General features: G+C 48.8%; 1 protein-coding gene across 5 annotated transcripts in view; it reads right to left on the reverse strand.

Moving 5' to 3' along the window:
• The window catches only part of LOC112659492 (pepsin F-like), a 29,698-nt gene that overhangs the window by 1,934 nt on the left and 14,121 nt on the right, over positions 1 to 13,643 (reverse strand). For 3 of the 5 annotated variants that reach the window (XM_025446376.3, XM_025446375.3, XM_035701894.2), the window contains exons 2-8: positions 9,409 to 9,476; positions 6,353 to 6,515; positions 5,368 to 5,485; positions 5,166 to 5,284; positions 3,607 to 3,806; positions 1,463 to 1,579; positions 15 to 159 (exon numbers count right to left, since the gene is read on the reverse strand). In XM_025446376.3, the coding sequence (XP_025302161.3) occupies positions 15 to 159; positions 1,463 to 1,579; positions 3,607 to 3,806; positions 5,166 to 5,284; positions 5,368 to 5,485; positions 6,353 to 6,490 (837 nt within the window). In that variant the 5' untranslated portion in view covers positions 6,491 to 6,515; positions 9,409 to 9,476. Of the gene's footprint in view, positions 1 to 14; positions 160 to 1,462; positions 1,580 to 3,606; positions 3,807 to 5,165; positions 5,285 to 5,367; positions 5,486 to 6,137; positions 6,321 to 6,352; positions 6,516 to 7,593; positions 7,662 to 9,408; positions 9,477 to 13,643 lie in introns of those variants that run through there. The other 2 variants (XM_025446377.3, XM_049096539.1) reach the window with 2 other exon arrangements.

Below are 13,643 nucleotides of genomic sequence, written 5' to 3' on the forward strand. Positions count from 1 at the left end.
GCATGACCTGTCACCTCGCCACTGTAGGACCGCTTGGCATTGATGATCTTCTGGATGTTGAGGACAACACTAGATGGGCCAATCAGCAACGAGGTTCCCGTATCAATAATGGCCTCGCAGCCACCACTGCATGCAATTACCGCTCCGTTCACGGAGATGCTGAGAGACGGAGGATAAAGCAGGTTCCAGGGTCACGCTTGGGGCTCCCTTCACTACCACCCCCTCCCTGGCTGGATCCAGAGCAGCCCTTCAGCTCAGGCCTTCCAGCTGTTTCTCTTTGTTCTGATCATACTGATCTTCTTTGACTTCTTTCAGTCCTTGAATGTCCCAAGCTCTCTGGTGCCTCAGGGCCTTTGCATAGGCCGGTGTCCCTTTCTAGAACCATCCCCACTCCCATTGTCAGGCTAATTTCTCCTCGTCTTCCAGGTTCCAGCTTCACTGTCACTTTTTAAGGGAAGTCTTATCCCCAGACTAAATCAGCCTCCTCTCTCGGTCACCTCGGCATCCTTATACTCACTTCTGGCACATATCAAGACAGTAATTCATTATTTGTGTGACTTGTTTCATGTACATCTGCCCTGTTAGATGTAAGAGCCATTTCTCTCCTCAGGGCCTCCCTCAAGTGTCCAGCGCATAGCAGATGCTCAACATGAGTTTGTTGAATGAATGAATGAACCAGTAAGTGAGAGAGGGACAGTGAGAGCTCTGTATCTGGTGTCTGGCTCACTATGGGGTCACAGGGCAGATGCAGGTTCTCCTGCTGCAGGTGCTCAGAATGACAGGAAGAGAGCCACAGGCTGTTCTCCACCAGCTCCCAGCTCACATGCCAGGGCCCTGGCCAGGAAACACCTTATCTAGCTCAGGGGGCAGGACACCAGCTGTGGAAGCTTCCAAAGGACATTTTAAGCTTTTGTGTGCTGGTGTCACACAGAATCACATGAGCTATCGCCTCCTTGTTCTCAGGTTGATTCCCTGCTTTCTGATGCTCTCTGCCGCACTGTATGCTCAGGCCGAGAGGGGGTGGTGGGGCGGCGCCTCATGTGATTTGCTTTCAGACCTCCAGAATGAAGAAGACCCCTCTCCCCGGCTGGGCAGCCTCTCCCTAGGGTGACCAGCCGTCTTGGCTCGCCCAGGACTTTCCCTGTTTTCAAACTGCCTGTCCCGTGTACTAGGAACCCTGTCAGGCTGCTGGACTTCCCCCCATCCCCTTTTCCACCTCCGCCCGCTCCCAGTAGGTGGATGCGCACCTCCACCTGCCCCTCTTGCCAGAGGGAGTTCAGCTTCCCAGGTCTGTAGGGCCTCCACCTCCCCTGTCCTCGTGCACCGAGATTCAGGACTGAGCCCTCAGCTTGGTCAGGGCCTTGTCATGAGGCAGGGGGCTATGTCCGTGTGTCTGCGTGTGTCTGCACGTGTGTGCGTGTGTGAGGATCACCCGGAGCCACCCTCAGGGGGACGAACTCACCTGTCCATGGATAATTGCCAGTAGAAGGGTTTGGATACGGGCACCCAGTTGAGGTCTCCCCTATAGTAGGAGTGGTCCACGTCTCCGAACATCACCACGCTGCCCTCCTCCTCCTTTCTGGGGGCGGGGGGGGGGGGGGGGAGGAAGAGCTCACTGGGTGGGCAAGTGATGGGGGAGGGGGCAGGATGCTTTTCCCAAGCTCAGCAAACACACCAGGCACCGTCTAAGGGCACACTCTTCACTTGTGTCCTTCACTCTTCACAGCTTACTTGTTCACATGTCACAAAGTCTTGTGGAGTAGGTGCTCCCCTGCTCTTTACACACAGGGAGGTTGAGGCACGGAGGGGTTAGGGCCTGGCTAGTGGACGGTGAGGCTGAGTTCGAACCTGCACAGTCAGGCAGCAGGGCTGGCTCTGACCACCCCCTCTGCCTGTCCCCTTCGGCCACCAGAGCACTCGGCCATGGAGTTGGAGGGCACGGCAGGCAGCCCGAGAGGTCTGGCCTGTCCTCTTTCAGAAAAGCCTCTTTCAGGAAAGAGCCCCAGGCTTAGCAAGTTCCCACCTCTCTGCTGGGGCCTCCTGTTTTTGTTTTGCATCATTCCTACAAATTAGGGAGCAGGTCCTGGGAGCACGCTAATATGTTAGTGAGGGAGGACACATCTCTGCCCACCCCTCCCTCTCCTTCCTTCCACAGCAAATCTAAGGGCAAGTCTTGTTGCCCCTTCCTCCAACACATATCCCGAATATGTCCATTATTCTCCCTCTTCCCTCTACCTCGCTGGACCAAGCTGCCACCCTCTGTTTCCTAAAGAGACTGCTGAAGCCTCTCCCCTGGCCTCCCTGCCTCCACTCCACTGCATCATTTTCCAGGGCACACCCAGAGTGAGCTTTCACAAATGTAAATTGGATCAAGTCTATTCCTGGCCTAATCGCTGCCAGAGGCCTCCACTCCTACACAGAGCAAAACCCCAGAGTAGCCTTGCCCTTGCAATACCAGCCCCCCCCCCCCCCAGCCACCGCCCCCCCATGCTCCATCCCCATTCCCCTCCTCCTGCATTGTTCCAGCCACACTGGCTCCCTTGCTGGTCCTTGGGTGCTCCTTCAGGCCATTGCACAGGTTTTCCTTTCTGCCCGGGACTTTGCCTCTGCAGCCGGGCCCTCTCCCATCACAGAGACTCAGCTCAGAGACAGGCCTTTGCTGTAGCCCCTCTACATCCACACTTATCACTCACTGTCTGTTCTATCACCTTGGCCTGTTGCGGCCACAGAATCGAGTATTATCCAGAGTTATATTTTCCCTTTACTCATGTATTTATTTCTTCCCTGCCTCCTCTGCCTCCTGCCTGTCTCCTTCACCAACACAGAGTAGACACTCAATAAATACTGGTCGAACAAATCTTCTTTGACTGGGGCTAGAATTCTTGAGGCTCAGAGGGGTTCAGCAGCTTGTTTCTGTTCGTGTATATAGCTGAAGTTTGAACTCCGGTCCCTCTAGAGCCTCCACCACACTCTGCCTCCTACACACATCTCTGGGTCAAACTCCACCCTTGGTGAGGAAGGTACAGCCTGTCAAAAGGGTCCTCCTCTACTCTGTGCTTCTCCCCTGCCCCAGACCCTTAACCAGACAGGGGACTTCAGCTCTTCCTGCTACTGAGCCCAGGGACCAGAGATCTGCTGATGACTTGACCACCCACCATGGGGGAGAATCCTACAGGCTGAGATCAGGTCCTGCCACGACGAGCACCTGCCTGGCCAACCTTGTACCAAGCTCTTCTCTGAGCCTGGGTTCTCCCATTGGTCAAATGCGCGACTTGGAAAAAGGGGGCCAGGAAAATCTTCCTGTAGAAGGGGCCAGATCATCATGATTTCAGGAATTGCAGCCTGCATGATATCCATCGTGACTGCTCCCTGCTGCCACTGTAGAGCAATGGCAGCCACAGACAGAATGGGAAGAAACGAGCATGGTGGCATCCCAATAAAGTTTTATTTACAAAAACAGGTGGTGGGCCAGACGTGGCCCCCAGGCCATAGCCTGCTGACCCCTGGTCTCAAGAAACTTCAAGATCAAGTAATCTACAATTTATCATGTAACTTGGAAGCATCTTAAGCTGATTTGGACAAAAGGCTCGTCCAGCCCAGACTTACTTGCTCAAGTAGAAGGCAAAGAGCTCCTGAGCAATGAGACCTTGTTTCCACAGGTTGTCGAAAATGGGGATGGTCCCTTGGAGGCTGAGGCTGGGGTAGGCCAGGCCCAGGATGCCATCGAAAACTGCATATTCCATGAACTTGCCAGGCTCCCTCAGGCTCAGGCCAAATGCCTGAGACTCGTCAACGAGGCCCTCGAACTATAGGAGAAGAGAGGGTTACCAGGGAGAGGGCTAGAAAGTGGGGCTGGGTGGAGGTGGGCAGGCATGTGCCACGAACACCGCAGAGGAAAACCCAGGCATGGTAGTGCCCTCGGGGACCTCCGCTGGCATGAGGTACAGGCTCTGTCTGCGTGGGCTGTGTGGGTTTTAACCAACACTACTCCTCTTGCTGACATCATCCCTTTTTTTACAGGTGGAGAAACAGATGCAGAATGGGGCCAAGTTGTTCACATTTGAAGACAAAAGGAAGAGAGAGGAGGACAGTCTCCTCTTGGGCATTACTCTGATGACAGAAATGGAGCAAATTTATTGCAAATCGTTGTGGATTCTGTGTCCACCAAGGACATAGACATGCTATTATACCACGCAGCCATCAGGGCTCTTATGAAAATTCTGCGTGGGAAATATGCTTGTGTGTGTGTGTGTGTGTGTGTGTGTGTGTGTTCAGGCACTTTAGGGGAGGCAGCCCACAGTTTTTATTAGAGCCTCAAAGTCCCCCAAAGGTAAGAACCCATTTCTCAGGGCCCTTCCACTGCTGCAGACTCCACTTTTCTTTTCTTTCCTTTTTTTTTTTTTTAAGATTTTATTTATTCATGAGAGACACAGAGTGAGAGAGGCAGAGACACAGGCAGAGGGAGAAGCAGGCTCCATGCAGGGAGCCCGACATGGGACTCAATCCCGGGTCTCCAGGATCACGCCCTGGGCCGAAGGCAGGCTAAACGGCTGAGCCATCCAGGCTGCCCCGGCCTCTGCTTTTTTGCCTGGAGCCCTCTCTGCCCTCTCCCCCAAAGCATCTTCCAAGGGTATGAGTCCTGCTTCGCATCCCAGTTCTGCCTCTTAGCAGGTGCGTGACCGGAGTGCCTTGGGAAAGGCACTCACTCTCCCCATACCTCGGTGCTTGCATCTGCCTCATGGCAGTAGCAGTGGCTGCCCATTGGGCTGACACAGGCTCAAACAAGTTCTTACAACAAAAGCACCCAGCACCATGCCTGGCACAGTCTGAGAATATAAAAGCAGGTGGTTTTCCGCATTGCTGTCCCTGTTCCCAGCAAAATCAGCCTTGAGCTAATCGAGGGGAAAGAAGCTGCAAATCCTTGGCCCTAAGGTCCACCAGCACGATGACCTGCTCTCTGGGGTAGCTGTTCTAGGAGTCTGTGTGTCAGCTGGAAGGGGGCCGGGGGGAGAGTACTGTCTTCCTAGGGACACAGCCGTGCAGGGCAGGCAGCCAGCTGCTGGGAGGCTTTGGGAAAGACAGGTGCTCCCCGCTGACCCTACATCTGGCCCTATAAGCAGTCACTTATAGGACCAGCCTGCCCTAGCTTTGGGTTTCCACCTTACCCGAATGGTGTCGTAGGCGAGAAATCCTGACATCGTCCCAGAACCGTACTGGAGGTGGATGGGCCGTCCCGAGACCCGGAAGGTGGTGGACAGCAGAGGGTTGAAGACGTTGTGATTAGCTGCAGACACAGGAGGTGAGTGTCAGCATGCCAAGGACAGAGGAAGGGATGGGGGTGCGCGAGAGGGGGTTGGAGGCGCTCACCGCAGGCAGGGCTGGAGCAGTAGATGGACGGCACCCACAGGTCGGACGAGCCCGTGTCAAAGATGACCTTGAACTCCTGTGGGGGCGTTCCAATTCTGATGGTGCCAACGTAGGCTAGCTGCGGGGGCCAAGAAGGGGTGCTGAAGGAGGCCTGGACGAGGCCCTCCCAGTGCCTCTGCCTCTTTTGGGTGTCTCGTGTCTCCTGCAATCAGCTTTCAACCACTGCCCTTAAAGCCTCTACTCAGCTAGTGCCTCTGTTTGAAAAGCTCTTCAGTGTCACCCGTAGCTCACTAAATCCTTCCACCCTCTAAGGCCCAGCTTGAGTGCTTCCCCCTCCAGGCAGCCCTCCTAATGTCACTCCAGGCCCCTTCCTCTAAACTCAAAACATAATATCAATACCATGTAGTTGACCCTTTTACATTCATTTACTTATTGCCTGTCTCTCAGGTTGTACTATACATTCTTGGAGAAGAGAAGAGACCCCTTGTTAACAATAATGATGATCTTATGTTAGTTTTTTATGGCCTCACACACCGTAGGCACTTAACCTTTTTACTGGTGTCATTCTTGGGGTTGTGGAGGTTGCACTGCCTCTGCCGGGGGGGTCAAACTTGGTTCACAGTGGGTTTTGTCGTTTAAGCAGACACGGCTCCCCTTCAACTATAACTCAGTGATTTGCATTAGTTCAGAAAGAACAAAGTCCCTCAAGCCAAGTGCTGTGGTTCATGGGTGCCCAGTGAAGTATCGCTGGTGCTGAAATGGATATTTACCTGCCACCAGGTCGTTGCCAGACCTGGTTGCCACAGACCAGGAGTTGAGGGTGGGGGTGCCTTCTCCTCTGGGAAGGGTTCCTGTTCCCCCTTGTTTCTGCCTGCAGGAGCCCCAGCCCCAGCATCCCTGCTCACACCTCCAGTCATGTGAACCCCAGCGCTTGGCTGGAGCCCTAGGGTGTGCTCTGTGGAGCCATTCTGCCTACTGCACTTACATCCAGGTAATTCCTCATGGATTCATAATAGACCCCTGTGTCTGGATCTACAGACTCAACAAACTTGTAGGCCAGGTTGTAAGGATGCTTCTCTAGATAATCTTTCAGCTCGTCCTTCTCCCTGAGGTTTTCTCGCATGGACTTGATCCTTGTCAGAGGGATTCTGTAAGCCAGCGTTGGGAAAGAGAAATGAATGAGAGACAGTAATTGCCCGCCCCATGTTACATGTAACTGCCACATCTCACTCTGTAATCCTACCGTGTGTTTTCCAGGCATCTTTATGATATCATCATCAAGACAGGCCACCCAACAGAACGGAAAGACCATGGCAATAAACTTAGGTTTGAATACAGGTTCTGTTGTATGATCTTGGGTAAGCCCTATGCCCTTTCTGTGCCTCTGTCGTTCCTGCAAAAAGGTGGAATGACAATAACTCCCTCACATAGAATGTTTGGGGTGTTAAGCAAAATGATGGCTATCATGCATCTGACCGATAGGAGGTCTCAACAAAGGCAGCCATCCCTCTTGCTGCTGTCATCTCATTGTGTTTTTCTCAAAGAAGCCATGGTGGGGGTGAGGGGAGGTAGAGTGGAAATCATCCTCTCTTTATATGTAGCTGGTGACTTGGCATGGCCACACTGCTTGTTAGAGGCAAAACTGGGCCTATCAGTAGCTCTCTTGATCTTTTTTTCAGGGCTCAACCAGAAGAGAGGGGTTATGGAGGAAGTGAGGAGATGGGGAATAAATTAGAGAAATTAAGAGGACAGAGAAACAGGAAGGACACAAACTAGAAAAACACAGAATTTGCATGCAGAGACATCCAAAGAGACAAAGACAAAGAGATAGATAGATAGAGATATAGATATGTATATGGAAATGGAGAGAGAGCAGGGAGAGCAGATAGAAGACCTAGAAACAAATGTAGGAGAAATGCTGTTCCTAGACAGGGCCATGCCTACAGTTGCACAGGTTGTGCACTGAACAATTCCAAGGGGTGCCATTTCACATAGTTCATGATATGACTGGCACTCCTGGAGTTGTACAACCCTGCAGGGCTGCCTCAAGACACCTGGACCCCATGGTGCACGTGGTAAGCTACTGATCAATAAATAGATACTTGAACTTTAAGACAGTCTGGGAATGATTATATGCTCTTCTCTACCCATGGTGGAGCAGGAGAATAAGAGGGCAAGAAAGAGTCCAGAAAAAGAGTGGATGCCACCTGAAGTCCCTGTACTTACGTGACTAAGCACTCTGAGAGGGCCACCAGCCCGAGGACCCCAAACCACTTCATGCTTTCTTCTTGGGTTCCGAGCATGCAATGGCCAGCACGAGTTGCTCATTATATGTACTCCGACCTGCCCTAGTTGTCCCCCTGAGGGCCGCTAAGTGGACCTGATAAGTCATATGAACCTCTCTGATAAGATCTCTATCCTCATCAGTGTTTGTGAGGAGGGGATTTAGAAAATTCACAGAATACAGAGATTTTTATTATGATCTCTTTCTTGGGGCTTGACTGGAACAAACAAACAAACAAACAATCCCAAACCGTAAGTTCTAACAAAGAGTGGGTAGACTCTTCCTATCTTGGAGATAAAGGTGCTGCTAATAATGTCCTAAAAATAAGTGCCAGGTGCTACGCTTGGGTTTGCTGATCTGGTGTAGTCCCCCCAGGCCTGTGAGGCATGTGTTGCTGTCCTCATTTGGAGAGGAGATTGCCAGGAGGAAGGGAGGTCAAGTGTCGCTGTGAAGACACCGAGTACAGCACACTGGCATACAGATGATTTTAGGTGGTGGGATGGCACAGACCAGGGGCATTCATGATGCCAGTCGGCTCCAAAGATCCAGTTAGAGCAGTATTACACTTACATAATTTTAATGTTAGAAGAAATGTGATGCATGCGTCCAAGAGACCTGTTATTCACACAACAAACATTTGTTGAGAACTCACTGTGTGCTGGGTCTGGGCTGGATGTCAAAAAGTCAAAGTCAAATATGACACAAGTGGTCCTTGGGGCACCTGGCTGGCTCCGTCAGAAGAGCATGCAACTCCTGATCTCGGGAGGTTGTAAGTTCGATCCCCATGTTAGGTGTAGAGATTACCAAAAAAATACATCAACACATTTTTTAAAGATTTTATTTATTCATTCATGAGAGACAGAGATAAATAGATGGATATATAGAGACAGAGAGAGATGCAGAGACACAGGCAGAAGGAGAAACAGGCTCCATGCAGGGAGCCCAATGTGGGACTCGATCCCGGGACTCCAGGACCATGCCCTGGGCCGAAGGCAGGTGCCAAACTGCTGAAGCCACCCAAGGATCCCCTAAACAAATACATTTAAGGGATGCCTTGGTGGCTCAGTGGTTGAGTGTCTGCCTTCTGCTCAGGTTGTGATCCTGGGGTCCTGGGATTGAATCCTGCATCAGGCTCCCTGCAGGAAGCCTGCTTTTCCCTCTGCCTGTGTCTCTGCCTCTCTCTTTGTGTGTGTCTCTCATGAATAAACAAATAAATAAAATCTTTAAAAAAAAAAAAAAAAGACACTAGCAGTCCTTGCCATTGGGAAGCTTAGAGCAGGGCTCAAGAACTGATGGTCCAGGAGGTGAGGGAGATGAATGGAAAGGCTGGATGGGCAGCATGGGCAAAGGGCAGCACGTGCCTGTGACAGGGAGGCAGCCTCTACCCTGTTCCCATCAGAGTTGCCATGTCTGGCTGTTGATGCCAGACTGGCCAAGTTTTCAAGAGATGTCAGAAGTCTGGATGCTTATGTGAAATCCTTATTTTCAAATGTAAGCAACTACTTTCTTAAAAAACAACAAAACAGACCATTAATAAACAGTGTGAGCCAAACCTCAAGCAGCTGTGGGCTGGATTCAACATGTAGGCTCTACAGGTTTTTATTTCTAGCCTAGGGGCAAGAGTACAGTGCAGACTAAGAGGATGTTCAATTCGTGTTGGTTGGATGAGTAAGAGACTGAATGCATCCTAGCCATGTGAGTTTTCTGTGCATTTGTAAAGAAACACCAACCAGCGTCAAATCAACCAACAGACTTACCATTAACCTTCATTTGCTGAGCACCTGACATAACTCCCCAAAAGGATCCAAGGCTTGAAACACTTTTTCTGCCAAACCAAACACACAAAGGAATAAGCTTGTCAATCAAAGAAGGTGAAAAAGAAAAAAAAAAGACTTACCTACAGCTTCTGCTTAGCCTGAGGTGTATGAAGCTACCCATTAAGCTGGTATGATTCCAGCCAAAGTAAAGAGAATGGGAATTTTACAGCTCTTTCCAAGACTGCTGGGGACCTGGTGCTCCTCTGTGAGTTCTCTCTAGGTCTGAGTCTTGAGTAGAACAATGGGAGGTGGGCCTGGTGCCCAGGCTGGGTGGTATAGAAGGAGTGGGGGCACTGCATCTTACCCCTCAACTCTCCACATTGCTGCAATTTAGTTTTGGTGGCCCAGACTTACGGAAGGGATTTGATAGCACCTAGCAAATGACACACATGTGCCCTTTTTAACTTTTTTTTTAAAGATTTTATTTATTTATTCATGAGAGACAGAGAGAGAGAGGGGCAGAGACACAGGCAGAGGCAGAAGCAGGCTCCATGCAAGGGACCAGGACCCCGGGATCATGCCCTGAGCGGAAGGCAGATGGTCAACCACTGAGCCACCCAGGCGTCCCACACATGCTCTTTTTAAATGTAGAGATTCTACTTCTAGGCTTTGAATCCAAAGATATGTTGGCAAAAACATAAAACTACTGTTAAACAATTCAACCCCATATATTTTTAAGATCTAATTGGCTTTAGTGTACAGTGCAGGAATCAGCCAGCATCTTATCTAGCAAATAGAGGGGAACTCCTGAGTTGTACAAAATGGAAAGAATTCATAGAAGTAGGGTTGGGCAAGAGAGTTACCAGCAAAAGAAATTGTTCCAGGTGAGGCCGCTTTCCCTTGGGGGGAAAACCAAGCTGTCTTATCATACAGATCACCTCGTCTTCCTTTAGGGGATGGAGAGGGCCCATTTGTTAATCAGAAAATTCCTGACTGACTCGTTAAGATTACATTTCTAGGGGAGGTTGAAACTACAGTTAGATTATGTATTAAAGCTACCATTGGGGACTTGGCCTAAGTGATGCCATTTTGGGCCTGTGATTCTTTTTTTTATAAAATGTATGTACCAGCTCTGCACTGCAACGTTATTTGCAAAAGCAAAGACTTAGCAGCATGCCCGAAGTGACAGTCAACTGGGGATGTCAATCAGATAAGCTACAGAGCAGGTCTCACTACTGGGTATAATGCAGATGGAAAAAAGAAGGGGATAGTTGAGATCTCCAGGGTATATTTGTTTAAAAAAAAAGAGGGGGCGGAACAGAACAGTATTTATAGCTTGCTGCTTTTACATACACAGACATGCATACTCTTTTTTTTTTTTTTTTTTTTTAAGAATCTGTTTATTTATTTGACAGAGAGAGAGAGAGGGAGGGAGGGAGAGAGAGCACAAGCAGGGGGAGGTGCAGAGGGAGAGGGAGAAGCAGATTCTCCGTGGAGCAGGGAGCCCAATGTGGGGCTCCATCCCAGGACCCCATACCATGATCTGAACGGAAGGCAGATGCTTAATTGACTGAGCCACCCAGGTCCCCCAAGACATGCATACTTTTAATAAGAATCAGTGGAAAGAGAAACCCAAAACTAATAAGACTAGTTATTAATAGGGCAAGGTAGGGATAGAAGTGAGATTTTTCTTGTTTTATAGTTTGACTCTGCAACCAGGTAAATGTTTTACAGAACCCATCAATCAGAAAGACATCTCTCAGAATTGAGAACAAACTAAACAAATGAACCCAATGGTTATCAAGTTGGTGACATAGCCACACAGAGCACAACATTACCTCAGATGGCTTAATTTTTTAAAAAAGATTTTATTTACTTATTTGACAGAGAGAGAAAGAGAGAGAGAGGGAGGGAGGGAAGGAGAGAGAGCACAAGCAGGGGGAGCAGCAGAGGGAGAGGGAGAAGGCTCCCCACTGAGCAGGGAGCCTGACCTCAGGCTCATCCCAGGTCCCTGGGATCATGCCCCAAGCTGAAGGCAGACGCTTAACCAACTGAGCCACCGAGGTGCCCCTCAAGTGGCTTTAACTTTTTTTTTTTAATATTCTATTTATTTATTCATGAGAAACAGAGAGAGAGAGGCAGAGACACAGGCAGAGGGAGAGGCAGACTCCTCGCAGGGAGGCTGATGTGGGACTCGATCCCAGGACCCCGGGATCATGACCTGAGCCAAAGGCAGATGCTCAATCACTGAGCCACCCAGGGGCCCCTCAAGTGGCTTTAAAATGCGGAATTTTAACTCTACATTCACTGGGGGGTACTTTCTAAGGATAATCAATAAGGACAGCAAGGAAAAAAACCAAAGAAATCTGGAACTGCATCTAGTAACCTTATTGTTGGTGATGTTGCCACTGTTATTTTGAAACCCCTGAAGTTAGAGGTCAAAGCCAGTGGGGTAATTAATTTTGCAAATATTGTCCTGATGCAAGACTTTCAGCAGAAGAAAAAAGAGATGTAAGTCCACGACAAAAAAGTTGAAGTAAAACCCCGTCATCTACAAACTTGAATTGGAAGTCTAAGTTTGTACTAATTCATTATTTTTCTGTTTCTAACAAAATATGTATAGTTGACCTGAGAATAATGTGGGGTTTAGGGCTGCTGACCCCCTCCCCCATGGTGCTAAGAATCCGCATATAACTTTTGACTCCCCTGTAACTTAACTACTAGCAGCCTACTGTTGACCAGAAGCCTTACCAATAACATACAAAGTCGATTAACACATATTTTGTATGCCATGTATATTATATATTATATACTGTATTCTCACAATAAAGTGAGCTAGAGAAAAGAAAATGTTATTAAAAAGTTCATAAAGATGGAAGAGCACATTTACAGCACTGCACCGTATGTACTACAAGGATGCCGTGTGTAAGTGGACCTGTACAGCTCAGACCTGTGCTACTCACGAGTTGGCCGTATCTCCTGGCTCTGGCAGCCAGAAAGCCTAGAAGTCATGATAAATGTGATAGCAGAGAGTATCTGGAGGCCCAGCTTGTGGCCTCTAGATACCATTTACCACTAGAGGATCAGGGATTCTTGAAGAGATGACTGATTCCAGGGCTGGGTGGAGAAATGCATAGGGTGAGCCTAGCACGTCTTGAAAGTCCAGAAAGTTGGGAGCCTCCAAAGATCACTGGAGTCCTATCTAAAGGCTCAGGAATCAGTAGGAAGAAGCTTCCACTGGCCAAGTGTGGGACATTTTGAGCATCACATCAACTCAAAAGAAACAAACTAAATATACAAAGAAGCCATGAGTTCCATGTAATATCATGTAACATCTACTTTGTCACCATAGGGGATTGCTAGGGCACTGCCTTATTCTGAACATTGATAGAGAAAGGGAAATAATGGTTAATATTTATGCTATTTTTGTCTGAGTGAAGTATATTCCAGGTAACTAAAAATAATGCTGAAGGAAAGTTCTTCATTATTGAAGAATTCCAGAATTAAATTCAGAAGGAATGGTAGAATGAGGAAATCATTCTTTGCAGTTCCTAATAAAACAAAGGATCTAGGAGAAAAGCATCAGTGGATATTGGGACCATAAGACAAGAGGTTCAAGGGGGAAGTCCAACAGATAAAGTCGATAACATCTGATGAACCCCAGCATCTATCAGTGATGTGCCTACTGAAATAATGTAGTAAGAGACCCATGGAACTGTCTACGAAGTATTCCAATAAAAAATTTTCAACCCAAGTCTGAATCTGACTGTCAGTCTTTAGGAAGTATGTAGATAAAGGGACAAGGGAAGCAATCATTTAAACCCAATACTTAGGACATTCTATAAGATAATTGACCCCCCACCCACTCCCTGTTTTTAAAGGTTTATTTATTTATTTATTTATTTATTTATTTATTTATTTTAGAGAGAAAGAGAGGGGGGGTAGGGCAGAGGGAGAGAAGCAGTCTTCTGGTTGAGCATGGAGCTCAACATGGGGTTCAAGCTCACGACCCTGAAATCATGACCTGAGCCGAAATCAAGAGTTGGTTGCTGGGACACCTGGATGGCTCAGCAGTTGAGCATCTGCCTTCAGCTCAGGGTGTGATCCCAGAGTTATGGGATCGAGTCCCACATCAGGCTCCCCGCATGGAGCCCGCTTCTCCCTCTGCCTATGTCTCTGCCTTTCTGTGTCTCTCATGAATAAATAAATTAAAAAAAAAAAAGAAAGCAGAAAAC

Source organism: Canis lupus, chromosome 18, assembly GCF_003254725.2.
Source record: "Canis lupus dingo isolate Sandy chromosome 18, ASM325472v2, whole genome shotgun sequence".
Taxonomy (NCBI): domain Eukaryota; kingdom Metazoa; phylum Chordata; class Mammalia; order Carnivora; family Canidae; genus Canis; species Canis lupus.